Source organism: Lepus europaeus, chromosome 5, assembly GCF_033115175.1.
Source record: "Lepus europaeus isolate LE1 chromosome 5, mLepTim1.pri, whole genome shotgun sequence".
NCBI lineage: Eukaryota > Metazoa > Chordata > Mammalia > Lagomorpha > Leporidae > Lepus > Lepus europaeus.
This window is the reverse complement of record NC_084831.1, coordinates 8,247,650-8,275,332: the sequence shown is the minus strand read 5'-3', so window position 1 is coordinate 8,275,332 and position 27,683 is coordinate 8,247,650. Positions and strand designations below refer to the sequence as shown.

General features: G+C 58.9%; 1 protein-coding gene across 1 annotated transcript in view; it reads right to left on the bottom strand.

The window, feature by feature from the left end:
* TNFRSF8 (TNF receptor superfamily member 8) overlaps positions 1–27,683 on the bottom strand; it is a 61,432-nt gene that overhangs the window by 10,936 nt on the left and 22,813 nt on the right. The window contains exons 3-12 of the mRNA XM_062193856.1: positions 26,097–26,213; positions 18,253–18,405; positions 14,074–14,161; positions 13,616–13,782; positions 10,924–11,046; positions 9,193–9,345; positions 6,600–6,693; positions 6,234–6,328; positions 3,937–4,038; positions 3,765–3,818 (exon numbers count right to left, since the gene is read on the bottom strand). Of these exons, the coding sequence (XP_062049840.1) occupies positions 3,765–3,818; positions 3,937–4,038; positions 6,234–6,328; positions 6,600–6,693; positions 9,193–9,345; positions 10,924–11,046; positions 13,616–13,782; positions 14,074–14,161; positions 18,253–18,405; positions 26,097–26,213 (1,146 nt within the window). The remainder of the gene's footprint in view (positions 1–3,764; positions 3,819–3,936; positions 4,039–6,233; positions 6,329–6,599; positions 6,694–9,192; positions 9,346–10,923; positions 11,047–13,615; positions 13,783–14,073; positions 14,162–18,252; positions 18,406–26,096; positions 26,214–27,683) is intronic.

Below are 27,683 nucleotides of genomic sequence, written 5' to 3'. Positions count from 1 at the left end.
GGGAGACCTGGACTGAATTCCCCGCTCCCAGCTTCGGCCTGGCTTAGCCTTGTGGGTGTTTGGGGAGTGAACCAGTGAATGAGAGTATACCTTCTCACTCGCTCGCTCTCTCTGCCCCCTCTCTAATAAAGTAAAAGTCAATTTTAAAAAATATTGATGGTAACTGATTATAACTCATTAAGAAAAACAGGAATCCCTGAGTGCATACACAGATCAATACAAAAGTGGGGGGCGGGTAAAGCCGCCACCTGCAGTGCTGGCATCCTATACGGGCGCCGGTTTGAGTCCCAGCTGCTCCTCTTCTGATCCAACTCTATGCTATGGCCTGGGACAGCAGTGGAAGATGGCCCAAGTGCTTGGGCCCCTGCACCTGCATGGCCTGGAAGAAGCTCCTGGCTTCTGGCTTCGGATGGGCGCAGCTCTGGCCATTGTGGCCAATTGGGGAGTGAACCAGCAGATGGAAGACCTCTCTCTCTCTCTCCCCCTCCTCTCTCTGTGTAACTTTGACTTTCAAATAAATTAATACATCTTACAAAATAAATGGGAAAATGAAAACCTGATGAAGAGTGAATTCTGGACAGACTCAAAAAGCTTCCACTGAAAATACGGCTGGGCCTCTAGCCACGGGGTCTCCATCTGGGAGTCAACCAGCCATGGACGGAAGACAGAACACAACCATGTCTCGTCGCTCTTCCCTAACCAGGGCTGAGGGACATCACTGGATCAGGCCTGGGCAGGCAGGACCCAACGTTCACTGCGTCTACAGCAGGCTACAAGTCTGCGTGGCCCACGAATGATGGCACAGATAGCCAAATGGCCCTTGGCAGGACAAAGCTCCCCACCCCCAGCGGCCTCAGCAGCACGGCCGACCACTCTGTCCACTGCATCTGCATTGTGTCAAGGATTCTAAGCCTCCACGAGACGACGCAAGTGCGTGGGAGGACGGTGTGGCTTCTGTGCTAACACGCCATCACTTCACATGAGACATCATGTCACGTTGAGCACCCCCCCCGAGGGGTGGGGTGTGCAGGGTGCCCCAGGACCAATCCCCAGGAGGGGACAGTCCCCTCGCCTGCCACCTTCACAAAGCCCATAGTGCCCCAGGGCACACCAGAACCCGGCCGGGCCCCAGGAGAGCCCAGCAGCCCTACTGCAATCGCCCGCCAAAGACGCTCCACCTGAGTCCACGCACGAAGAAACACGAGACAAGCCCAAAGCGAGGCGCGTCCAGGAAACCACGGGCCCAAGTGGCAAGGCCACGAGAGCCACGGAAAGGCAGGAAGCTGACACAGGGAGACTCAAGAGACAGCACCAAGCGCGCCACACGGCTCTCAGCCGGATTCTGCTGCCGCGACGGACGCTACTGGGACAAACGAAGGAACCTGAATGGGGTTGGGGTGGCTGCTTTCGTGGTGCAGCGGGTAAAGCCACTGTCTGGGATGCAGGCATCCCCTATGGGCACCAGTCCGAGTCCTGGCTGCTCCACTTCTGAGCCAGCTCCCTGCTAATGCACCTGGGAAAGCAGTGGCAGATGGCCCAAGAGCTTAGGGCCCTGCACCAACATGGAAGAGCCGGATGGAGCTCCTGGCTCCTGGCTTCAGCCTGGCCCAGCCCTGGCTGTTGCAGCCATTTGGGGAGTGAACCAGCAGGTGGGAGAGATTTCTCTCTCTGTGTGTGTGTGTGTGTAACTCTGCTTTTCAAATAAATAAATACATTTTTAAAAGAAAAGAAAAATGTAAAAAAAAAAAAAAAAAAGAAAAGAAAAGAAAAATGTGACCAGGACCTGAGGATTCACTGCGGGTAACGTATCGATGTAAAAATCCTTGGTTCCCCATGGCTCAGGGGCAGATAAGCTCCTGGTACCGCGTGTGCAACTTTTCTGTCAGCCCGAAGTTGTTTCAAAGCAAAAAAGAATTTTTTCAACCTAAATCTGTCCGAAATAACAGAAAAGCAACGACTCAGATCCCACTGAAATGAAAGACGGCAAGAATTTCAGCCGGGTGGCTCTCAGCAACCCGGAGCCCTTTCGCTCCCGGGCCTGTGCAGCGATGCCTGGAGACATGTGGGTTCTGGCCACCAGGGGGACGCTACTGGCATCAGTACAGGCCCCCATAGCCATGTCAGTCGTGCTGGGGGTGAGAAACCCGTTTTAGGAAAATCACAACAGCAGGATCAAAATCCGACTGCTTAGGCTTTTAACCAGTCGCTGCATCTTCCTGTGCCCCCAGCTACTCGGCCGCAGGATGGAGACAGCAGCGGCAGGTGCTGCCCCGGGTCGCGGGAGCAGGGAGGGGGAGATGTGTTTTTGCAAACACCCGTCACCAGGACACAGGCGGCCAGGGCAGAGCAATTCAGCGTCTCATCACGCAGACTGCAGATCCACTCGTTGCTCCCGGGTTGGGGAGTGCACGTCACCTCCCCGCCTGTCCTCAGCCCGGCCACTCCGCTCACAGCCCGGGGCCCTGTGGGCTTGCCGGCCCCGGCTTCACCCTCCTTCCCCTGGGAACCCAAGGAAGCCAGGAGGCCAGAGCCGGTCCAAGACAGGTGCCCGGCCCGCCCCGGGCTCAGTCCCTGCCAGGCCTGGCTTTGTAAAGGAAGGCGCTTATTTGCTTGGTTGTTTTTTTTTTTTTTGGGGGGGGGGGGATGGGGAGGGACACAATGGGTGTCACCAGGGTTTGAAGAGAAAAATAAACTGACGGCAATGGAAAGTCTAATACTAGAAAAATGTCAAGAAAGCAAACGCCGGTTTCAGTGACTCGCTGAGGCTGACAGCTCATGGAAACAGGCCTGGAACCATCAAAACAGAAACCCCTGCTTGTGAAACTGGCAGATTCAAACCCTGCCTCGGTGCACTGTGCTCCTGGGCCCACGGGGGTCTCGGGACGCAGCCTGGGACCTGGGGGGCATGGGGTGGGGCGGGGCGGAGGAGACAGAGCTGGGGGAGGAAGGAAGAGGGGACAGGGCCGAGCCCGCTCCGCACACAACCACCATCGGGCAACTCCCCACGGGGCGGGCTCTGCTGCCCAGGCTGAGGGCCTGGGCCACTGTGCGCCTCTCCGAACCTCACCTCCTCCGCCTGGACTGGGCATGGTCCCTGGGAAGAGGCTGCTGTGTAGACCAGAAGGGAAGCCCAGACAATTTCCCACAGGTGCACAGTCAGCGCTGTGGGGTAGGAGGACCTGCCCAGCTGCACGGGGAGACGAGGCCACGGCACAAGAAGGCTCAGACCCACGCCCCCGGCCCCCGGCCCCTGGCCCAGGTCCAGGTGATCCCTGGCCTGGACAGCCCCAGGAGGGTCAAGGGCTCCCCCAGGCCGCCTCGAAGAGTTGACCTGGGAGACTAGGCCGAGCCACCGGGCCACCAGGTGCAGCAGACACAGGCAGCGGCCGCCCGTGGGCAGGCGTCCACCCGTGCCTCGCAGGCCCCGTCTGCAGTAACCCTTGTCCCCACTTCACAGATGAAACGGAGACAGAAGAATGTACCCAGGGCCACGCAGCTGCCCAGAGCCAGGATTCCAGCCCCGCCACCTGCCCTAGTGCCCCAGCCCCTTCCGCCAATGTGTCGGCAGAGGAGGGGGAGGGGCCGGCATTGTTTGCCCACTGCAGACGGGTTGCAGATGGGGGAGGGGCAGCTTGTGGGGAGACACCCAGAGGGAGCCCTAGGCCGGGCTGGGAGGAGAATTGAAGACTCCAAGCCCAGAGCCGGGGCCCAGAGCTGCCACACGTCCTGCAGCTCAGGCGGCCTTGGGACCGCCGGACACTCACCCACTCGCTCCACCGCAGGCCGGAAGGTCTGGGCCGAGTAGCACCGGTGCAGCTCTGGGGAGACACCAGGAGCAGGGCTGGCGAGATGGGCCAGGCAGGGGAGCACCCCCTCCCGCCAGGCAGGCACAGAGCACCTTGACCTCCCCCCCGGCCAGAGGCCGCAGGCACTCACTCTGCCAGATCCGCTTCCTGCAGGCCCTCCGGCGGCACAGGAGGAAGGAGCCGGAGCCCAGCGCCGCCACCAGCGCCAAGATCACGCAGAAGAGCACAGGGCCTGAAACACGCGGGTTCTGTGCTCTCAGCCCCACGGCAGGGGGACTCACGGCACAGCACACACAGCCACGGCCCGGCCTGCCTTCTTCTGCCAGGTCAGGCACTCCACTGTGACCAACAGCGCCTGGTCCCTTCCCACGCCGGGACGGGGTCCCACCCAGACCTCGCCTGCCCTCGCCTGGGCCCAGGGAGCTGAGCAATGCTGATGGTGGGAGGAGAGGGTGAGAAACAGGGGTCAACGGGACATGGAGGAGGGGGCAGGTGGCTCTCAGCATGCAGTGTGGCTGCAGCAGGGAGGGACCACCTTGGGCTCCCCCAAAAGCGGGGTTCCCCGAGCCTGGAAACCTCGCATGTCTCCATTTCACAAACTAGGGAAACTGAGGCTCATGACAGCTAGGAAACCTGCCTGAGGTCCCCCCGGGGGTAAATGGGAGCGTCAGAGCTCTGGCCAGGCCAGGGGCCTGTCTGGCTGCGTCTCCTTACGCCTTAGGGCTGCAGCGGCCTCCCCGGTGAGCTCACCCATGCCGCCATCCCTCTCCGTGTATGTCCATTTTCAGGTGTTCAGAGTCGGCGCCGGCTAAGGGCGTCTCAGCCCTTAAAGTGCACGCGCGCACCCCGTGCGCCCTGCGGAAACGCAGCCCGGGGCCCACAGGTCCAGCAGGGGTGGAGAATTTGCTTTCCCAAGTCCCCAGGGGATGTGGGTCCTCTAGGCCTGAGAATTACCTCCACCTAGTGTCCGTAGTCAGAACCGCAAGTATTTTTTTTTTTTAAGATTGATTTACTTATCTTAAAGCCAGAGTTACAGAGACAGAAAGGGAGAGGGAGAGAGATCTTCCATCCAGTGGTTCACTCCCCAAACGGCTGCAATGGCCAGGACTGGGACAGGCCAAAGCCAAGGGCTTCATCTGGGTCTCCCACGTGAGTGCAGGGGCCCAAGCACTTGGGCCTCCACTACAACTTTCCAGGTACAGTGCCGGAAGCTGGGTAGGAAGTGGAGCAGCTGAGACAGGAACCACGACCCCTATGGGATGCTGGCGCTGCAGATGCGGCTTAACCCGCTACCCCACAACGATGCCCCCCCCCCCCACCGAACTGCAAATCTTAAGGTGAATTGCCAGATGAGTGGGACAGTCCCACGCCAGCCACATGGTGTTAACAAGTCACAGGCAGCCCCCCGTGGCTGTGCCACTGCAGTTTTACAGACGAGAAAACTGAAGCTCAATGGAATCAAACAACCAGTCAAGGTCATGAAACCACTCAGGAAGTACGATCTGGGGGCCGCGCTGGGGGCGCTGGGGTGTCGTGGGTAAAGCCACCACCTGCAGTGCCGGCACCCCACATGGGCGCTGGTGCGAGTCCCGGCTGCTCCACTTCCCATCCTGCTCCCTGCTACTGCGCTTGGGAGAGCAGCAGAGGACGGCCCAAACACTTGAGCCCTGGCCACCCACAGCGAGACCCAGATGAAGCGCCTGGCTCCTGGACTGGGCCTGGACCAGCCCTGGCCCTTGTGGCCAGTTGGGGAGTGAACCAGTGGACAGATCTGTCTGTCTCTCTCTGTGTAACACTGCTTTTCAAATAAATAAATAAATCTTAAAATAAATAAATATATTCTAAGTGTGTCAACCTAGAAAACGAGTTGAGACACCAAATGTGAAAATCAAGGGGTTTTGGGGCCAGCACTGCAGTGTAGCCGGCCAAGCCTCCACCTGCAGCACCAGCATCCCATATGGGCGTCAGTTCGTGTCCCAGCTGCTCCTCTTGGATCCAGCTCCCTGCTATGGCCTGGGAAAGCAGAAGATGGCCCAAGTGCCTGGGCCTCTGCACCCATGTGGGGGACCCCGAAGAAGCTCCTGGCTCCTGGCTCCTGGCTCAGGCTTGGCTCAGCCCTGGCTGTTGCGGCCATCTGGGGAGCGCACCAGCTGATGGAAGATCTTTGTCTCTCCCTCTCTCTCCACAACTCTGACTTTCAAGTAAAGAACAAGCAAATCTTTAAAACACAAAAATAAATGAAACCTTTTTGTAAAACTCTTTTCTCAAGGGGCAGTGATGGGCCACGGAATGAAGCGGGAGCCAGCAACGGAGGCAGCGACTCCACCCCGGCCCCGGAGGCCCGCACCCCGCACCCACACCCGCACCCCCACCTCCTGACCAGAGGAGGCTGGCTCCACCCAGGCTCCGCCCTGGGGCGGTCCCTACCTGGATCCAGAGTGGGCTTCCGGGTGGAGGAGGAGGAGCCGGCGGTGCTGGAGGAGCGGGTGTGGGGGTCGGGCCGGGAGCTGAGCGTGGCGGTGCTGCAGGGAGAGCAGTGAGAGTGCTTGTACAGGTACCACCCCCGAGACAGCGGGGACACAGCCCGGGCCCCCGGCCTCTGCGCACGGCCCCTGCCGAGCACGCTAGAGGCAGCGTGTGGTCTCGGCTCTGCAGCTTGCCAGTGGTGCCAGCACAGAGCAGGACACACTGTCCCCAAGACGCCCTCCCAGCCCAGGACCCCTCCACCAGGCCCAGCTGTCTCCCCTCCCCACGTCCCCCAGCAGCCAAAGGAGAGAAAGGGCGGGGAGTCACCTGGCAGGCGCCCCACTGTCCTCGGGGGACATGCAGTCAGGGTGGGTCCCCAGGGGAGGCGGCTCGGGGGTGGCGTCATTCTCAGCCAGACCTTCTGAGGGTGACAACATCTTAGGGTCAGTGCGGTGAGCCTGGTATCTCCAGGAAGGCCTTCACCAGCGGGGGCTGGTGACTTCCGAGGCAACTGACAGGGTGCATTCCTCCGGTTTAAATACCACTTCCATTTTTGAAAATTTAATATCATTTTTTAAAATTTTAAAGTCAGAGAGAGAGAAACGGCCAGTGCCGTGGCTCACTAGGCTAATCCTCCACCTGCGGTGCTGGCACCCTGGGTTCTAGTCCCGGTCAGGGCACTGATCCTGTCCCGGTTGCCCCTCTTCCAGGCCAGCTCTCTGCTGTGGCCAGGGAGTGCAGTGGAGGATGGCCCAAGTGCTTGGGCCCTGCACCCACATAGGAGACCAGGAGGAATCACCTGGCTCCTGGCTTCGGATTGGCGCAGCTCCAGCCATGGTGGCCATTTGGGGGGTGAACTAATGGAAGGAAGACCTTTCTCTCTGTCTCTCTGTCTCTCTCTCTCTCTCACTGTCTAACTCTGCCTGTCAAAAAAAAAAAAAAGAGAGAGAGAGAGAGAAAGGGAGGAAGAGAGAGAGATCTCCCATCTGCCGGTTCACTTCCCAAATGGCTGCAACAGCCAGGGCTGAGCCAGGCTGAAGCCAGGAGCCTGGAGCTCCATCCGGGTCGCCCACGTGGGTCCAGGGGCCTCAGGACTTGATTCATCCTCTGCTGCTTTCCCAGGTACATCGGCAGGGAGCTGGATCAGAAGTGGAGCAGCCGGGTCTCGAACCAGCACCCATATCGGATGCTGGTGCTGCAGGTGGTGGTTTAACCGGCTTCACCACAACACTGACCCCAAAATCTTTTTTTTTTCTTTTAAAGAATAATGTGTCTTTACCACAGCCTCAGGTTTTCAGTTCTACAAGTTGTGAAATGCACTGCAATTCCCCCTTCTCTGAGCCCTGGTCATCAAGCTCTGCCCTCGCTCAGCTGGTCAGCAGGACAGCCCATCCCTCTGCTGGCCAACCCTGCCGGTGTCAACTCGCATAGGCAGGGCCTCGGAGGGTGGTCCCCAGGCATAAGCTGGGGCTGTGCGGTCTGCTCGCTCTGGAAGCGCCACGGAGGCTGAGCACCCCCAGAAGTGTCCCCTACCCTACACACCCTGGGGCAGGCAGACTGGAGCAGGAGCAGGAACAAGCCAAGGCCGCCCAAGGAGCCACTTTCCTCCCGCAATGGCTCCCTGCGCCCTCTACTGGCGAAGCTGAGCATCACGCTCACTGCCAAGGAGAGCAGGTGCGAGGGGAGCCCCAGCCCTGAGGGGATAGGTCAGTACCACGCACAGGCCTGAAACCCACTTCTCGCCCTCTGATGTCTTGTTGTTCCGTTTTTATAGCACCCTAAGCTCGCTTTAGGGCGGTAACAACTTGGGGAATTTCTCTGTGGAAAGGAGTTTAATGCTAGCTTCTCCTCTGTCGCATATTCTGGCATGCTGGGGTTTTCGGCTTGCGCACCTGGTTCCTCCCCAGCGCTGGCTTTCCTCGCAAGCCTGAGGCTGTGGCTGCTCACTCACGCTTCTATCAAACAGGACTTTATGGGATAGGCCTGCAGCGGGTGGCAGGCCTGAGTTGCAGTCCCAGCTCCCAATCCCAGCTCCCTGCTGACGCACACCTGGGGGGCAGCAGGTGCCGGCCCACGGAGGCGGGTCCCTGCTGCCCATGCGGAAGACCTGGGCTGAGTTCCTGGCTCCCGGCTTCAACCTGGCTCAGTCCTAGCCACTGCAGGCACGGAGGGTGCGCAGGACGGGGGGTGGAGGGGTGGGGGGGAGAGTGAACCAGCAGATAGGAAGCTCTCTACCTCTCAAACAATAAAAAGAAATCATCAGGGGGCCCGTGCTGCGGCCTAGAGGGTAAAACGGCCGCCTGCAGTGCCGCCATCCCACCTGGGCGCCGGTTCGAGTCCCGGCTGCTCCACTTCCGATCCAGCTCCCTGCTGTGGCCTGGGAAAGCAGTAGAAGATGGACCAAGTCCTTGGGCCCCTGCACCCACGTGGGAGACCCGGAAGAAGTTCCTGGCTCCTGGCTTCAGATGAGTGGAGCTCAGGCCATTGCGGTCAATTGAGGAGTGAACCAGCATATGGGACACCTCTCTCTCTCTCTCTCTCTCTCTCTCTCTCTGCCTCTCCTCTCTGTGTATAGCTCTGACTTTCAAATAGATAAATAAATCTTTTTAAAAAATCATCAAAACTTCTTACCAAAATGCCAAATACAGATTTTATTCTGCTAACTGGGACTAACTACTCAAAGAGTAGTCCAAACCTGACCTCGCTAACAGCCAGGGTTGAAGGTCATGGTCAGGCCAGAGGTTCGGCAGGAGGGGCAGAGACCTCAGCCTCGTGGTCGGGGTGGGCACTGCTTACCCTGGGGGCCGAGGGCCATCCCCGGGGGGCAGGCGGGGCGGGGCTGGCAGCGGGCACACAGCTCAGCCCTAGGTGAGGGGGCAGCGGCACACAGCTCAGCCCTGGGCCTCGGGTGGGGACTTACCTGGGAACCTGCTGGCCATCCCCGGGGGGCAGGCGGGGCGGGCCTGGCAGCGGGCACACGAGTTGGCCGCGGAGGTGGCGCAGAACATGCCCGGCCGACACTCGCAGACGCGGGAGGAGTTCCAGGAGCACGGCCTCTTCTCCACAAGGTCGTCTGAAGGGCACGGAGAGGTGGGGGAGGGGCAGGGAGCACAGTTATGGAAAGTTCTAGAAAATGCAAACATCCCCCCCCCCACAGGAAGCTGGGGCTGGGGGTGGAGTGGGGACAGCGGGTGGGGAACAGTGGCTGGAGGAAACCCCGGGGCGGCGGGCAGCTCAGAGGCCACTGCCCACGGCACACACAAGACCACCGATCTCCGTGAAGCTAACCGATCACCCCCCAGGCACGGCGGAGCGGCCTGGGCTCCCGTGGACCCAGACTGGCCGTGGCTGTAACTGTTTAAAGCCAGGAGAAAGCACAGCCCAACTGAGCCCGCCCCCTGCTATGTTTGGAATTTCCAGTGCTGGGAAAAAGAATTTTTTCTTAGGCAAAAATAAAATGAGAGGTTCTGCAAAAGAAAAAACATAAGAACATATTTCTACTCGGGGCACCTCGCAGAGTTCACAGAAGACAGGATCGCAAGGTGAGCGCAGGGTTCCCGGAAACGCGTGGGGACCCGGACCGAGCTCTCGTCCCGGCAGCTCCCAGCCCAGCCCCAGCTGCTGCAGGCATTGGGGGGGGTGGGGTGAGCCAGAGAGGATCTGTCTGTCCTCTCTCTCTGCTATTCAAATAAATCACCTGGGGTGCAGTTGTTTCCCTTCCGCCATCACAAGCGAGACTCATGAGAGCCTTGGCTGAGGCCCCACTGGGTGACCAAGGACAGGCCGCCACCACCTGTCCCTCCGTCTCTGTCCCTGCCTCTGCTTCTCCCTCCCTGGCTCACTGTCTCTGCATCTGAGGGAAGCCCAGGAGAGGCCCCGGGCAGGAGCTGGGCGCCGCCCCCCAGACAGCGGATGACAGCGGATGAACTGATCCCAGCTGCACCTGCGGGTTTCCCAGCCGGGACCCCAGGCACCGCAGGGCAGGGCCGGTCTGGATTCCAGCCCACAGAACCCAGGAGCACGAGAAATGGCAGGTTTGCATCACCGAGTTTGGGGAAAAGTTGCTACGCAGCCTTGGGAACTGGACGGAGGCCACTCCTCGGACAGCCTCCCTGCCTCTCCCATCCTCTCTGCCGTGAGGCCGAGGCTCCGGACAAGGAGGCAGAAGCACCGTTCCCAGCGGCCTCTGTGAGTGGCCCGTGGCGCCGGCAGCTTCCCTGCCCTGCGTGGCCCTGGCGGAGGGCACAGGGCGGCTGGTGCTGCCACACAGCTGCGGTGAGCTGTCCAGGGAAAGCCCAGCACCCTCATCCCACCCGTCCCATGGGAGCCCCTGGGAAGCGCCAGCAGGCAGGGGGCTCGCTGAGGACGGACAAGAGCCAGAACCCGTGGCAGCTGTGCCTGGTTGCAAGCTCCGGCCGTCAGAAGTCCCCAGACTTCCCAAAGCCTCAGTCTTCCCATCTGTGAAATGGGGCAATCGCAGTCCCTGTGAGGCTGGAACGGCTGTGGAACCAGGAGGGGGTCGATGGGTAAGAAGAAACGGGGGGGGGGGGGGAGCTCTGCTCAGGGGCTCCCACGCGTGGAGCGGGAGTCGCTGGAGACACCAGGTCTCTCCCAGCCCCCACAGGCCCCCGCACTGTCCGCAGGGCCTTACCGCGCAAGCAGCTCACGCAGGCCATGCAGCGGCCGTTCGCGTCCAGGTAGTGGTCTGGCTGGCACTGCTTCCTGCAGCCAGGAGACCCCTGCGGGCACAGCTGTGTCGGCGTCGGGGACGACCCTGGGAAGAGCAGAGGAGCTCCAGGCCAGGCCGCCCGGGCAAGGGCCTTACCGCCCCCCATCCCTGAAGCCCCCCCACACACACCGGGCCCAGCTTCCCAACTCCCTCCCACCCCACCCCCATCCCTGTCAGGTGAGCCCCGCCTTGAAGACTCGGAGGGAAGGAATGTGTCCCAGCCCCATGGAGGAGCACCAGCTGTGTCCCACCGGCCCCCCCCTCCCACTCCGCCCTCTGGGACCCAACATGGCCACCACGCCAGCCTCTCCCGGTTCTGTGGCCGTGCCACTCTCCTGCTCATAGCTGTCACAGAACAACCAGGCAAGGGGGTCCACCCCTACTAGGGCACAGAGGACGCCAGCCAGTGCGGCAGAGCGGGGAAGAGCAAAGCCAGCGAGAACGCTCACAAAGGCAGGCACCGGCTGCTGTCCCTCACGGACAAGCCGCCTGTCGCAGGTGCCCTGCTGGCGCGAAGAAGGGAGCTCAGCTAGGCGGCTGGGCACAGCGTCCCACATCAAAGACAGAGCCGGGCCGCGGCGAAGCCTCCTCCTGCAGCACCAGCACCCACAGAGCACCAGTAAGAGTCCCGGCTGCTCCACTTCCGATCCAGCTCCCTGCTAACGTGCCTGGGAAAGCAGCAGAGGATGGCCCAAGAGCTTGGGCCCCTGCACCTGCGTGGGGGACCCAGAGGAAGCTCCTGGCTCCTGGCTTCGGATCGGCCCAGCTCTGGCGATTGTGGCCATTTGGGCAGTGAACCAGCAGATGGAAGACCTCTCTCTCCCTCTCTCTGCCTCTTTGTCACTGCCTTTCAAATAAATAAGTAAATCTTAAAAAAAAAAAAAGAAAAAAAAAACACACTTGGATTTCTGTAGATGAGGATTTGTTGAACCATACAAAGTTCTGGTTTTCTAGGTCAAAAATGGTCAAATATCAGTAATTTCTCATAGTTCAAAATAATACCAGGACCAGGGCCATGGGCATAGCTGGTAAAGCCGCTACCTACAGTGCCAGCATCCCATATGGGTACAGGTTAGAGTCCCGGCTGCTCCTCTTCCCATCCAGCTCCCTGCTAATGGCCTAGGAGAGCAGCGGACGACAGCCCAAGTGCTTGGACCCCTGCACCCCTGCGGGAGACCCAGAGGGAGTGACAGGCTCCTAGCTTTGGCCTGGCCTGCCCCATCCATCATGGCCATTTGGGGGAGTGAACCACCAGATGGAAGATTCTCTCATTCTCTCTCTCTTTCTCCCTCCCCCCCCCCCAGCACAAATGAATAAATAGATCTTTTAATTTTTTTTAAATAAATAAAAGTTAAGGGTATGAAAGAAAAGCAGTAACCATCCTAGAAAATACACACAGGTGGCTGAGCAGAGAGAGCACGCGGCACAAACCATGGGGTCACAGGGACCGCGGGACAGGGCGGACCCTCCTGGTGTCCACCGGCACCACACGGCACGGGGAGGCCACGCACAGGAAGGAGGGGCGCCCTGAACACAGCCTGAGGACAAAGGACTCATGTCCAGCATTGCTCTAAGTCCTGAGATTGGGGCTGGCACTGTGGCACAGAGTTGAGCCACCACCTGTGATGCCAGCATTCCACATGAACACTGGTTTGAGTCCCAGCTGCTCCACTTCCTATCCAGCTCCTTGCTAATGCGCCTGGGAAAGCAGCAGAGGATGGTCTGGGTGCTTGGGTCCCTGTCGCCCACATGGGAGACCCAGCCTGGCATTTGGGGGAATGAACCAGCAAATGGGAGTGTTCTCTCTCTCCCTCTCTCAAATAAGTAAAATAGATATTTTTAAAATAATAAGCAAAAGGAGCGAGGGCCCGTCTGCCACGTTGGGAACAAGGAGGGCTCGCCCAGGATCGGCCCAGCACCCGGACGCCGCCCGGCAAGCAGATGGCCCTCAGAAGTGCCGTTGTAGAGGAAATGCGGCCGCAACCAGAGACAAAGAAACACGGACGCCTCCTCCTAAACAGACCTTGAAGAGTGGCCACTAGCAACTAGCCAGCGGAGCAGCTGCCCCTGGGGTCTTGTCCAGGGAGGGACGACGTCCTAAGCTCTGCTTCTGCCAACTCCAGCCATAATCTGTGCTACTAAATCCGCCCCAGGATTCTCTTACAAACGCGCCAGCCCGCCGACCATCGGAAGTGTGGTCCTAAGTCACGCAGGCTGCGATTTAAACCCACAATGCTGGAACAGCTCAGGTGCGATGCTGATGAGCCTACAGTCATGTAAAACACTTGGGACTGTCACCCAGTCCTCAGGAAACGATTCCAGCTGAGCCCGCGGCGCTGATGCACTGCTTGGCTCCTCTTGTCTGGTGCCTGTGTGCAGGCAGTTTTCCCACGCCAGGTTTCCGTTACATCCTCAGACAGCGAACCCATTGCAGGGCCCACCTCCAGCCCTTGACACCCACAGCCTCGCCAGCTCCATCCTTGAGACCCTCCTTCTGTGCCCTCCGGTCAAAGAGTGAGGCACAGTGCCCAGCTGCCCTGGCCACCAGCACTTGCACATGGCTCACCCATGGAACGCCGCTGCCAGGGAGACGGCCGGCCTCACTGACCCTTACCTGGGTCTGGGTCTGTGCCGGGCTTGGCCATAGTGGAGGGAGAGTCGGTCCTCGGCGGTCTAGAAGCATCCTCTGGGGTGGGAGGGGTGGCCCCCGTAAGGAGCGTGGTCCTGGTACTGGAGGTGGCTGGGGACCTCGGGCTGGGCTTGGCCTGGGGAGCGGTGCCACTGGGGAAGAGCCAGAGGTGGCCCTGACAATCCTGCCCTGGGGCCCTGGGGGGTTCCTGCTCAGATACACTGGTGCTGGGTGGAGGCAGCCCTTGGCCCACGGCCCAGCCCCCAGCCCAGCCCCCGGCAGGCCTGCTGTGAGCTCCCGGGGACAGCGTGTGCGCCCACAGTGGGGCTGCACATGACTCGTGGCCTGAGCTGAGACACCCCTTGCATCACCACCCAGCTGCACCCTGAGGGGTGGGACAACTCCCCTGAAGGGAGGAGGAGGAGGGAGGGGGCTGGAGTCACCTGGGGGGCGCCTTGCAGTCCTCTGGGCTGCTACAGGCAGGGCTGGTGGCCGGGGAAGGCGGCTCACATGCGGTGTCCTCGGCTGTGCCTGCGGGGATCAGCAGTGCCTTCAGAAGGGGCGTGGAGGAGCCACGTGCAGGGGTGCACCTGCAGAGTCTCGGAAACGCTGGGGCCACCGGGGTTCCAGCAGCCTGATCGTCCCGGGCAGGGGTCCCCCAGCTCCCATCTCAGTCTCTGCGAGTCAGGTCTGGGACCAAGCCTCCCCACCATGGGAGACCCCAGGACCCAGGGGGACTGATCAACCCAGGCCACTCCTCGGGCCAGACCGGCTGCTCAGGGCGGGGCGCACACACCAGCCACGCCTGCCCGAGGCGATTCTAAGGCCTTGGTTCCGGCAGGAAGGGAAAAGTATGGCAAGAAAGATGGTGTTCTTTCCACCAAGGCGTGGCAGGAAGCAAGCCTGGAGCCCCCGCTCTCTTCCGGACAGAAGGGAACAGAGAGGCGGGAAAGACAGAGCCCCTGGGTCCAGCCATGCTGGTACTCATGGCAAACACGGGGGATGCTGTCACGTGCAACCCAAAGCGTCATGGTAGGAGCAGAGTGGACCGGAAAACACAGGTGCGTCCCAGCAAGCACACCTGAGCCTCAGCCCCCAGGGCCCTGCTGTGCCACAGCCAGGGGAGAGTGCACGCGGCTGTCCACCCACAGCAGGCGCACGCAGACCGGAAGCGCCTCGCGACAGCACGTCTCTCCCCACCCCACCCCACCCCCGTCCTGCTCCGTGGCCACTCACGTGACCCCAGCATGGTACCGTGCCCCAAGGGTTCAGGGGAGATGGCGGGAGCCACGCCGGCCTCTGTTAGGGATGTGTCGCGGGCTGACATTCGAGTCCCTGTGAGGCGTTCCCTGCCCTGTGTCCTCCGGTAACTTACCCACCAGGTGTATAGAGACTCAGGAATCTCGGGAGAAGAAGCCTGCGGAGCCTCCCAGCTGACCCAGAAGCAGAGACCAGTTTGCACTTCATCGCTTGGAAAAACCCAGCCTGGGGGGCACCGCTGGGGGAGTTTGTGGGGGGCTCGGGGAAGGGGGAATGAGCAAAGCCCAGAGCACCTCTAAAGCAGTGATACCCAACAGAAACGTGATGTCTCTTGTATGTCACTGTGGCACAGAGGTTAAGCCGGCACCTGCCACACCAGCATCCCTTATGGGCGCCGGTTCGAGTCCCGGCTGCTCCATTTCTTTTTTTTTTTTTTTTTTTTTTTTTTTGACAGAGTGGATAGTGAGAGAGAGAGAGACAGAGAGAAAGGTCTTCCTTTTTGCCACTGGTTCACCCTCCAATGGCCGGCGTGCTGCGGCCAGCGCACCGCGCTGATCCAAAGGCAGGAGCCAGGTGTTTCTCCTGGTCTCCCATGTGGGTGCAGGGCCCAAGGACTTGGGCCATCCTCCTCTGCACTCCTGGGCCATAGCAGAGAGCTGGCCTGGAAGAGGGGCAACCAGGACAGAATCCGGCGCCCCGGCTGCTCCATTTCTGATCCAACTCCCTGCTAATGGCCTGGGAAAGCAGTGGAAGATGGCCCGAGTGCTTGGGCTCCACACCCCCCCATGGGAGACCCAGATGAAGCTCCGGTCTGGCCCAGCCCCAGATGTTGTAGCCATTTGGGGAGTGAACCAACAGATGGAAGATCTGTCGCTGTCTTTCCCTCTCTCTCTCTTTCTCTGTAACTCTGCCTTTCAAATAAATCTATAAATAAATGAATTTTCTAGAAGCTAGACTTTACAAAGTAAAAAGAAATCACTAAAAAGAATTTTAAGGGGCCAGTGTTGCGGCGCACCAGGTTAAGTCACAGCCTGCGACACTGGCATCCCAAATCAGAGCGCTGGTTCCAGTCCCGGCTGCTCCGCTTCTGATCCAGCTCCCTGCTAACACACCTGTGAAAGCAGCAGAACATGGCCCAAGTGCTCCCTGCCACCCACATGGGAGACCTGGGTGGAGCTCCAGGCTCCTGGCTTCAGCCTAGCCCAGCCCTGTCTGTTGAAGCCATTTGGGGAGTGAACCTGCAGATGGAAGCTCTCTCGCTCTCGCTCTCTCTCTCCCCCTCCCTGTCACTCTGCCTTTCAAATAAATAAATAAATAAATATCTAAGAATATGAATTTTAGTAATGTATTTATTCGACTCAATGATCTGAATTCTGATCACACGCACGGGTCATCAGTATCCACGCGTCACTGACGGGACACATCCCTTCTTCGCACTCAGTCTTGGAGAAGCAGCGGGCCCTCCGTGCTCACGGGCATTCAGTGTGGGTCAGCCACAGTCTCAGTGCTCCGTGGCCGCCCACGCCAGTGGATTGCTCTGGGCAGTGCAGCAGCAAGGAGTGGGGTCTGGCGCCACCGTGTGGCAGTCACAGGAACACAGCCCAGACAGCTAGGCAGGCGAGAAGCCGGCTCCAAGCCCAGCTAGAACTCGCTCAGGCAACCGTCTGCAGAAACGCAAGGTTTTCTGAGCTTCGAAGGCCACCGAGGCCTTCAAATTCCACCTCTTTATCTTACATCTGGGGAGACTGAGGCCCAGAAAAGGGTGGGAACATGCCCCAGGGATGCAAAGCTTTGAGAAAGTCCAGGTAGCTGACACCCAGTCCAGGGCACTGCCCCTGCTTGTGGGTGGAGGGTTGTGTGTCCTTTAGCTGAGTGCTCCCCTGGGACCCAAGGAGAATTGGACCAGGCTCGAACCCCACCCACCCCAGCTCCAATCTCCTTGCCAGGTGCCCCATGTCATTCAGCAAGAACCAATGGAGACGGAGCCCACGCCTGGCGTTTGATCAGGCAGTGGAGAGACGAGGGTGAGCCCCGTGCACCTGCTCTTTGTCCTTGTGAGACCTCAGGCCTAGGAGGGAGACAAGCACGGATCAGACCTGGACAGGAACAAAGGTAACAAAGGTACCTGCCCACGTTTGCAGAAGCCCCCGTGCTGAGCCGCCTGGTGAGCGATCAGGCCAGGCCCCCGAGGAAGCGGTGTCTGGCCACAGAGCCCAGGCTGAGTAGGAAGGGACCGAGTGTGTCCCCTTGTGCAGAGGACGTGTGTCCCCACCGGGGCAAAGGCAGGCAAAGGCCCGGGGGAGGGAGAAGCACACACAGCCCTGCAGGTGAAACAGCAGAGCAGGTGCCGCCGAAAGGGAGGGGCAGGTTCTGAGAGCCGAGGATGGGGCTGTGCAGAGAAGCGTGTTCTCGAAGATTCCTCGCTGGGCAGACAGAGTAGGAGTTAGAAATTAGCCTGTGTGTGAGTGAGGGGGCCTGACGTCCACGGAAGCCCAGCACCTACCCTTGAAAGTCCCGCCCAGACCCTGACAGCCTCCCAGGTGGCCCCAGCCCCACCCCCAGGGAAAGCTCCCAGGAGGATTCTCTCTCCAGGACCAAGTGGGTTCCCTGGCCTGGTAACACGGGGCAAAGAAGCCTTCAGAGCCGCCCTAGGGGGAAGCTCCTTTGCCCGTGCCAGGGCTCCCCATACGGCGAAGGAATTTACACTCAGCACACCCTTGGTCCTGGAGGAGAAGGGGGCGGGGGAGAGACTCCCTCAAAACCGGGAGACTAAACGAAGACTGTGCGCGCAGCCCAGCCCTCTGCCTGCCCGGGTGTTCTCTCCACTCAACCACACAACCTCACTCTCCCCCAGTCCGAGGGACTGGGCACTCTCTCCCTGTCCCTTCCATTCTGGCGGATGCCCTGTCCCCAGTAAAACCTGGCTACTTGCTACTTTTCTGTCTCTCGCCTGGATTCTTTCTTGCACAGACAAGAACCCCAGGGCTCCCTCTGGTGAGAGATACGCCTTTCCCTGCTCCCCCACCAGGGCAGCTAAAAGCCTTGGAAGTGATGCCTACAACAAAGGCCCCAGCTGGGAGCCGGGGACCGAGGAGCAACACCACGCGAGTCCCTGGAGGTGCCCCCGCCTCCCATACCCGAGACACAGAGCTGAAGAAGCACAGGCAGCTCCGAAACACAGACATGAGCTGTCCGGGCCTGGAGCGCCGGGGTGCTGGCAGCAGGTGCATGGTGCATCCTGGAAGGAGCCCCACAGGCTGGAGGTCAGAGTTGCTAGGTGAGGGGGCAGCGGCACACAGCTCAGCCCTAGGTGAGGGGGCAGCGGCACACAGCTCAGCCCTGGGCCTCGGGTGGGGACTTACCTGGGAACCTGCTGGCCATCCCCGGGGGGCAGGCGGGGCGGGGCTGGCAGCGGGCACACGAGTTGGCCGCGGAGGTGGCGCAGAACATGCCCGGCCGACACTCGCAGACGCGGGAGGAGTTCCAGGAGCACGGCCTCTTCTCCACAAGGTCGTCTGAAGGGCACAGAGGGGCACCACGGGGTTGGGGGGTCAGGGTCAGGGCAGGGACAAGGGCAGAGGCAGCCTCGCCCAGGGCATCAGATGCCACCGTGGGCCTCTGCAGCGCAGGGAGTGTGGCATCTGGGTGCTTCCGTGCAGAGCCCCCGGGAGGACAGGAGAGCTAGCGGGGTCCACAACCCACATCCCCAGGCCACTAAAATGGACTGGAAATAAATGAATGCCCCAACTGTAAAACAGGCAAAAGACACGCGGAACCTCCCACACACATTGTGAGTGACAGCCGTGGTGTGCTGGGATGCCCAGGTGTGACACTGGGACGTGGGGACAGCACAAAGATGGGAGCCCCCGGGGCTCGGGGGAGGGTGCGGGTAAAGCACAGTGAAACCCTTCCATGTGGCGCTGGGGCGGGGGCCATGCTGTTAGCCACCTGTCCCAGCCCAGAGTCTGCAGCACCCAAGGGAACCCTGCCATCAAGCGTGGACCTGGGTGAACAACAGAGTGTCAGGGGCGGGCGGAACAAGCCTGGGGCACTAACGCAAAATTTGTTAGGATTGATTTTTATTTATCTGAAAGCCAGAGAGGCAGAGGGAGAGACAGAGGGAGAGAAAGGGAGACCTTCCATCTGCTGGTTCGCTTCCCCATAGGCCACAACAGCCAGGGAGGGCTGGGCCGGGCTGAAGCCAGGAGCCTGGAGCTCCATCAGGGTGTCCCTTGTGGGTGGCAGGGGTCCAGGCACTCAGCCACCTTCCGCTGCTTTCCCAGCGCGTGAGCAGGGAGCTGGATGGGAAGTGGAGCAGCAGAGACCCGAGTCGGTGTCGCAGGCAGCGGCTTTACCGGCTGCACCACACGGGGCCCGTGTTGACGATGGGAACCGAAGGGCCAGGGAGCAGGTAAATGGGAATTCTTGGCACTTTCTGTGCATTTTTTCTATAAGCCTAAAACTGCTCTGAAAGCAATAAATGGAGTCTGCTGATTCCTCTAACAGCCAGGACTTGAGCAGAAGTCTCTCCAAGGATGATAAACAAGAGGCAATAAACACAAGATCAGACACTCAACTCATTAGCAACTAGGGAAATGCAAATTAAAACCATAATGAGGTGGCGTAGCAGGTTCAGCTGCCTCCTGCACAATGCCGGCAGCCCATGTGGGCGCCAGCCATCCCGGCTGCTCCACTTCCGGTCCCGCGCCCTGCTAATGCACCTGGGAAAGCAGTAGACGGCTCAGGTGCTGGGGCCCTGCCACACACATAGGAGAGCTGGAGGAGGCTCCTGGCTCCTAGCTTTGGCCTGGCCCAGCTCTGTTTGGGAAGCAAACTAGTAGATGGGATCTCTCTCTCTCTCTCTCTCTCTCTGTCTTTCCTTCTCTTTTTTTTTTTTTTTTTTTTTTTTGACAGGCAGAGTGGACAGAGAGAGAGAGAGACAGAGAGAAAGGTCTTCCTTTTGCCATTGGTTCACCCTCCAATGGCCGCTGCGGCCAGCGTGCTGCAGCCGGCGCACCGCGCTGTTCCGAAGCCAGGAGCCAGGTGCTTCTCCTGGTCTCCCATGCGGGTGCAGGGCCCAAGCACTTGGGCCATCCTCCACTGCCTTCCCGGGCCACAGCAGAGAGCTGGCCTGGAAGAGGGGCAACCGGGACAGAATCCGGCGCCCCGACCGGGACTAGAACCCGGTGTGCCGACACCGCTAGGCGGAGGAGTAGCCTGTTGAGCCATGGCGCCGGCCTTTCCTTCTCTTTCAAAGAAATCAATCTTTAAAAACAACTCACACCGAGGAGCCGGCACCTGGCCCAGCAGTTAAGACGCTGGCGGAGACACCTGCTCCTACCGGAGCACCTGGTGTGAGCCCCGGCTCCGGCCTGTTCCAGCTTCCTGCTGAGGCAGCCCTGGGAGGCAGTGGTGTGCGCGGGTTCCTGACACCCACATGGGGGACCTGGATTGAGTCCCCGGCTCCTGGCTCCAGCCCCGCCCAGCCCTGGTTAGCGCAGGCATCCCAGAATTCTCCCCTTGCCCACCACCACGCTCTTGCAATAAATATATAGGGGTCTCTCAAACAGATAAATAAGGTTTTTGAAAGATTTATTTATTTGAAAGGCAGAGAGAGAGAGAGAGAGAGAGAGAGAGAGAGAGAGTCTTCCATCCTCTAGTTCACTCCCCAGATGGAAGCAATGGTTGGGCCAGGCTGAAGCCAGGAGCCAGCAGCTTCATCCAGGTCTCCCATGTGGGTGCAGGGGCCCAAGGACCCCAGCCATCTTCTACTGCTTTCCCAGACCATAGCAGAGAGCTGGACTGGAAGTGAAGCAGCCAGGACATGAACCAGCACCTATATAGGATGCTGGTGCTGCGGGTGGAGGCTTGACCCACTGTGCCACAGCACTGAATGCCCCTCCCCCCACCAGCTACTCTACTTTGAATTCAACTTCTTGCTATTGCACACCCTGGGAGACAGCAGACGATGGCTCAAGTAGTTGGGTCCTCGTCAGCCACAGAGGAGACGCACATGGAGTTTCAGGCTTCTGGTTTCAGTCTGGCTCAGCCCTGGCTGTTAAGAGCATTTTGGGGCTAGGGGACGTGGCACTGTGGTGTAGTGGGTAAAGCCACCACCTGCAGTGCAGGCATCCCATATGGGCACTGGTTCAAGTCTCAGTTGCTCCACTTCCAATCCAGCTCTCTACTATGGCCTGGGAAAGCAGTGGAAGGTGGCCCAAGAGCTTGGGCCCCTGCACCCATGTGGGAGACCCGGAAGAAGCTCCTGGCTCCTGGCTTTGGATCAGCCAAGCTCCAGCCATTATGGTCATTTGGGGAGCGAACCACCAGATCACTCTGCCTCTGCCTCTCTCTACTTCTGCCTTTCAAATAAATAGGTAAATAAATATAAAGAGAGAAAGAGCAGTTGAAGAATGAACCAACTGCGTGTCCTCTAAGTCTCTGCCTTTCAAATAAAATGGAAAATAAATAAAATTTTTATTGGGGGGAAGAAGTAGAAGTCACCGACTATCAGGAAAAGCAGCACTAATGGAGGCAGGTCCTAAACTTAACAAGCGCTAACAGTCAAGGGAGCAGAAGAAAGAGACAAACGGAGCAAGCGCTGGGAAGCAGTCTGGCCGGGTGTGCCAGCTCCCTGGAAGCCAGGCCTGGTCGGGGGGTGAAGGCAGCCCCCGCAGTGGAGCGCCCCCTGCCCAGGCAGCCGGGGCTCTGAGCAAGCACCTGCCCAGGGCGCAGGCAGATCCCCAGCCCCTATGCACCCCGACCCCAAGCACCATGCCCACCTCTGGCTGACCTATGCCTCCGGTCCCCGACCCTCCGGCTCCAAAACAAGTTTCAGAAGTGACCCTCCGTCCCCACAGGAAGCCCTGAGCTGAGACACACCGGAGCCCGCTGAGGCCAGGGGCGTCCGAGGGGCCGGCACCACTCCATGTCAGGATGAGCTGCCGCCCCCCTAAGCTGGAGCAAGACAACAAAGGGACAGCTGGGCCATCATGGCGGGAGAGAAGGGGAGGGGCAGACAATGGGACAGGGACACAGCAGACAAAGCACCCAGACGGAAACAGACAGAGCCATCCCGGGAGCTCGGGGCCACGGTGAGCCCTTCCAGAAAAATGCGCCGAGGGTGAACCGGAACCGGGGAGGTGAGGCGTGGGCGTGAGAAGCTGGGCCGGCCGGCCCCAGGGCGCAGGCACGGATCTGGACAGCAGAGCGAGGCTGGCCTGCCGGCGACTTCGGCTTTCACCCAGGGGTCACGTCCCGGGGGGCAGTGGGGGCGGGCCGGCACCTCACTGCCCTCCCAAGGCTGACAGGAGGAGCCGGGGCGTCAGGAGGAGCCAGGGCGTCCCCGCGAAGCCCCTAACCACTGGCTGGTTCTCAGAACCGCTTCTGTGAGCTTCAGAGGGTTTCTTCTTTTTCTTTCTCTCTCTTTTTTTTTTTTTTTTTTTTAAGAAACTGCTGTCTCTTTTGAGGTAGACACTTGAGTCTGAGCTTTGTCATCCCTTTAGTTTCATGTTAGTTTCTACTTCCTCCGATACAGCTGAACAGAGCGAGCTGTGATGACCTGAACGCTACCAATAGCACGCAGCCAAGACACCAGTTACGGGGCCGGTGCTGGGGTGCAGTGGGTTAAGCCGCCACCTGTGGTGCTGGCATTCCCATATGGGCGCCTGTTCGTGCCCCGGATGAAGATGGCCAAGTCCTTAGGCTCCTCCACCCACGTGGGAGACTCAGATGAAGCTCCTGGTTCCTGGCTTTGGCCTGGCCCAGCCCTGGCTGTTGCAGCCATCTGGAGAGTAAAGCAGCGGATGGAAGACCTCTCTCTCTCACTCGCTCGCTCTCTCTCTCTCTCTTTCCTTCTCTCTATAACTCTCACAAATAAATGAAAAATAAATCTTAAAAAAAAAAAAAGATACCAGTTAAGATGCCCACATCCATATCAGAGGGCCTGGGTTCGACTCCCCAGCCCGGCTCCCACTTCCAGCTGCCTGCCCGTGCAGTCCCTGGAGCAGCGGAGATGGCTCACATGATCAGGGCCCTCCAGCTACAGGGGAGACCCGGCCTGAGTCCTTGGCTGCCAATTTGGGCCCAGCCCAGTCCTGAACACTGTGGGCATTTGGGGAATGAACTAGCAGACAGGAATGTGCTCCTCTCTCTCTCTCTCTCTCTCCATCAATTTTAAAAATATTCAGCATTCCTTTAAAACCCCTTCTCTCTGTCTGCACTCTGGTTACTATGCCCCCACCCTACACAGAGCTACAAGAACACGGAGCACGAGGCACTGGAAGACGGACAGCTGGGACGGCAGCACCGGCTTCCTCCTTAACCCTCTGCATTGTCTGAGTTTAATAATGAATGTAAGTTAATATAAGAAGAATATAAGAATAAGTTAATATAAGAAAGAAGGAGTGGTAATATATTTTTTCAAGAATTATTTTTTATTTACTTGAAAGGCAGAGTTACAGAGAGAAGAAGGGAGAGAGAGAGAGCGAGAAACAGAAGAGAGAGAGATATCTTCTATCCCCTAGTTCACTCCCCAAATGGCCACAATGGCCAGGGCTGGGCCAGGCCAAAGCCAAGGAGCCCAGAGCTTCTTCCAGGTCTCTCCCATGGGTGCAGGGGCCCAGGCACCTGGGCCGTCTCCTGCTGCTTTCTCAGGTGCACCAGCAGGACGCTGGATCAGAAGTGGAGCAGCCGGGTCTCAAACCAGTGCCCACATGGGATGCCGGGGCCGCAGGTGGAGGCTTAACTGCCTAAGCCACAATGCGGGGCCAGGAATGGGAATATTCACATCAAGCAATCATAGCATGAAGTGAAAAGGGATTGTAAGGAACAAAGAGTTGTATTTCATGTGGATAAAAGGTCCAATCACTAAAAATATAGATTATCTATGAGCACTGATGTTCCTAATAGCATCGGCTTGACACAGGTGAAGCGAAAGTAGGAAGAAGATGATGAGAGCCTGAGGGTGAACAAGCACGTGGGCAGTGAGACTCACACAGCTCTCAGCCATCAACAGAGCAAAGGTGGTGACCGTTAACAGGCGGCATCTTTCAATGCCACGACTGGGCAGGAGGGAGGCTAGGACGGGACACACCATTACGCTCCTAAATCTGTGTATGCGAAACTTGTTCACCTTATAATAATAGATTTTATAAAATACCATGATTAGCAAGTTTGATCTAAAACACAGATAACTTTGCATGCGACAAAGAGGATACACATCTTTAAAAACCACCGAGCACAGAGGCCGGCGCTCTACCGCAGTGGGTTAACACCTTGGCCTGCAGTGCCAGGCATCCCATATGGGTGCCAGTTCGAGTCCTGGCTGCTCCATTTCCCATCCAGCTCTCTGCTGTGGCCTGGGAAAGCAGTAGAAGATGGACCAAGTCCTTGGGCCCCTGCACCCATGTGGGAGACCTGGAAGAAGCTCCTGGCTCCTGGCTTCAGATTGGCACAGCTCTGGCCATTGCAGTGAACTGGGAAGTGAACCAGCGGATGGAAGACCTCTCTTTTTCTTTCTCTCTCTCTCTCTCTCTCTCTCTCTCTGCCTCTCCTCTCTCTGTGTAACTCTGACTTTCAAATAAGTAAATAAAATCTTTAAAAAAAAAAAAATACCGAACCTCTAAAGGTGATCATTAGGCCACAAGAAGAACTCAACAAATTTCCACACCCCCATCTCCCCCAAAAACAACACAAATACCAGATGAACACCAGGTGGCGTTCACTAACCACAGGAAGAAATCAGTGGGGCTGGTGCTGTAGTGCGGTAGGGTAAGCCTCGTGCCAGCAACACCAGCATCCCATAATAAGTGCCAGTTCGAGTCCCAGCTGCTCGCACACTTCTGATCCAGCTCCCAGCCAATGCACCTGGGAAAGTAGTGGAGGATGGCCCAAGCATGTGGGCCCCGGCCACCCACGTGGGAGACCCAGATGCAGCTCCTGGCTCCTGGCTCCTGCCTGGCCCAGCCCTGGCTGTTGTGGGCATTTGGGCAGTGAACCAATAGATGGAAGATTCTCTGTCTCTCCCTCTCTTTCTGTAACTCTGCCTTCCAAATAATTTTTTTAAAAGATTCATTTATTTGAGGCCGGCGCCGCGGCTCACTAGGCTAATCCTCCGCCTTGCGGCGCCGGCACACCGGGTTCTAGTCCCGGTCGGGGCACCGATCCTGTCCCGGTTGCCCCTCTTCCAGGCCAGCTCTCTGCTGTGGCCAGGGAGTGCAGTGGAGGATGGCCCAAGTGCTTGGGCCCTGCACCCCATGGGAGACCAGGAGAAGCACCTGGCTCCTGCCATCGGATCGGTGCGGTGCGCCGGTCGCAGCACGCCTACCACGGCGGCCATTGGAGGGTGAACCAACTGCAAAAGGAAGACCTTTCTCTCTGTCTCTCTCTCACTGTCCACTCTGCCTGTCAAAAAAAAAAGATTCATTTATTTGAAAGGCAGAGCTAAAAAGAAGCAGAGACAGAGAGAGAGAGAGAGAGAGAGATCGTCCATCTACTGGTTCACTCCCCAAATGGCCACAGCAGCCGGAGCTGGGCTGATCTGAAGCCAGGAGCCAGGAGCCTCTTCTGGGTCTCCCACATGGGTGCAGGGGCCCAAGCACTTGGGCAACCCTCCACTGCTTTCCCAGGCACATTAGCAGGGAGCTGGATTGGAAGTGGAGCAGCCAGGACTTGAACCGGTGCCCATATGGGATGCCAGCACAGCAGGCAGCGGCTTTACCCGCTACCCAACAGTGCTGGCCCCCCAAATAAAATTTTTAAAAAGAGAAATTAACAAGAAAAGTGCCCATTAAATGAGCTTTTTTTGGAAGCACTGTGGTCCTAGGGAGAGAACACACACACTTTATGGCGTCAAACCATTGACTCAACCTCCGGTTCTGCCACGCACCAGCCCTGCATCGCTTTGCAAAGTCCCTCAGCCCCACCAATCCCGACTCCTCACTGTAAGCCAGGGGTGACCAACGACCCCCTCCCCTCAGCCCAGGACTGCGGGAAAGACTGCACTCAGCACACGGGAGGCCTCTTCGTCTGCAAACAGGCCAAGTCTCTCTGTAGCATACGGATGCAAGAGAGCGTGGCTGATACTAACCCAAAACCCCGAGAGGGAAACCGAGGCACCAGCCACAGATGCACCCTGCCCTCCAGGTCCTCCACCTCCCCTCTGAGCCCCTGGAAGGAGGCCGCGGAGGGAGAACACGACGCTCACCTGTAGAGCAGCTCACGCAGGCGGTGCAGCGGCCGTCCGCGTTCAGGTAGTAATCGGGCTCGCACTGCTTCCTGCAGTCGGCAGACCCCTGCGGGCACGGCTGCGTGGGCGACAGTCCTGGGAAAGGAAGCAGAGGGAGGGGGAGGGGCGTGGTGCAGCGGCTGAAGCCACCCCCTGGGACATCGCATCCCACACTGCAGTGCCTGCTGGAAGCCCAGCGACTCCGCTCCTGATTCGGCTGCCTTCTGATGAGCCTGGGAAACCGCAGGGGCGGGCTCAAGCTCCTGCCACTCAGGTGGGGGACCTGGATGGAGCGCCTGGCTCCTGGCTCCTGGCTCCCAGCTCCTGGCTTCAGACTGGCCCAGGCACAGTTGTCGCAGCCATACAGGGAGTGAACCAGCGCACAAAAGATCTCTGTCTCTGTGCCACTCTGCCTTTCAAATAAGCAAATAGTTTTAAAAAGCAGCAGCGGCCAGCAGAGAAAATCCAGGCCACCTCTGATCCCCGCCGCCCCCAAACATCAGTCCAGCTCTAGAGCCTCAAGAGAGACCTTCAGAAAGTTCACGGCAAAAGAGAATTAAAAGATCAGTTTATTTTGGTGCGAGGCAGTTTGAGATCCATGCGTAACTTTATCATAACAAGTGCTCTCCGGGAACTTTCTGAAAACTCCCTGGTACGCGTGGATTTCAACATTCTTTATATCAGGGAAAAAATCACTCAGTTCTAATCTCATGGACGTTTTAAAGTCCCCTAACAGACGGAAGGGGAACTCCACAACGGCCAGAGCCTTGTCCAAGGTCACCCAGCAGGTGGGACACGCAGCTCAGGTACCGGACGGAGCCAGGTCTGGGATTCCAGTGTTGCCGCCACACCTGGCTTCGGTCAAGCTACAAAGAAGGACCTTATCAGGAAATTAGATTTTAATAAGAGGACCTACCTCTGGAGCTGTTGAAAGGGTGAAAGGGACAGCTCCGGCACCCACAGCACCCAGCAGGCCTGAGCAAGCAACCTCGTTCCCCCGCCGGCACTGGGGAGCCCAAGAGTGTCTGGACCCTGAGAGCCAAGTCCAGCGTGCGGGGTGCACAAAGCACCCAGGAGCCCTCGCCTCTCACTGCAGGAGGAGACCCAAGAGTCGGCACTGAAGCAGGAGGCACAGGGTGCTGGGCACCCTGGGTGTCCACACGGCTCTGTCCAGGGAGGCTGTGGGAGGCACCCAGCAGCCAGGCAGGCCAATCGAATGCACCATCTTCCTCATCACGGATTGGCTCAGCATGCGCACATGACCCACACATGCCAGCCAGTGTGGCCCAGCTCCGAGAGCTCCCCAGGAGCGACCCCACGTGTGGCCTCGTCTTTACTGCTGGGTTCCTGGATGAGAGGCTCGCCTGAGCTCGGAGCTGCCCAGGCTGGGCTCCTGAGGGCACCACTCAAAAGCCCCTGAAGTTAGGGCTCCGTGGACACCTCTGTGGCTGAGCCACCCAAGTCTCCTTTGTCTTACGTGGGCCCAGAAGGGACAACAGCAAGGACTCGAGAAGCGGGGTCCCCAACTCCTCTTGCGCCCCCAGTCACTCTGGGAAGCCTGGAACA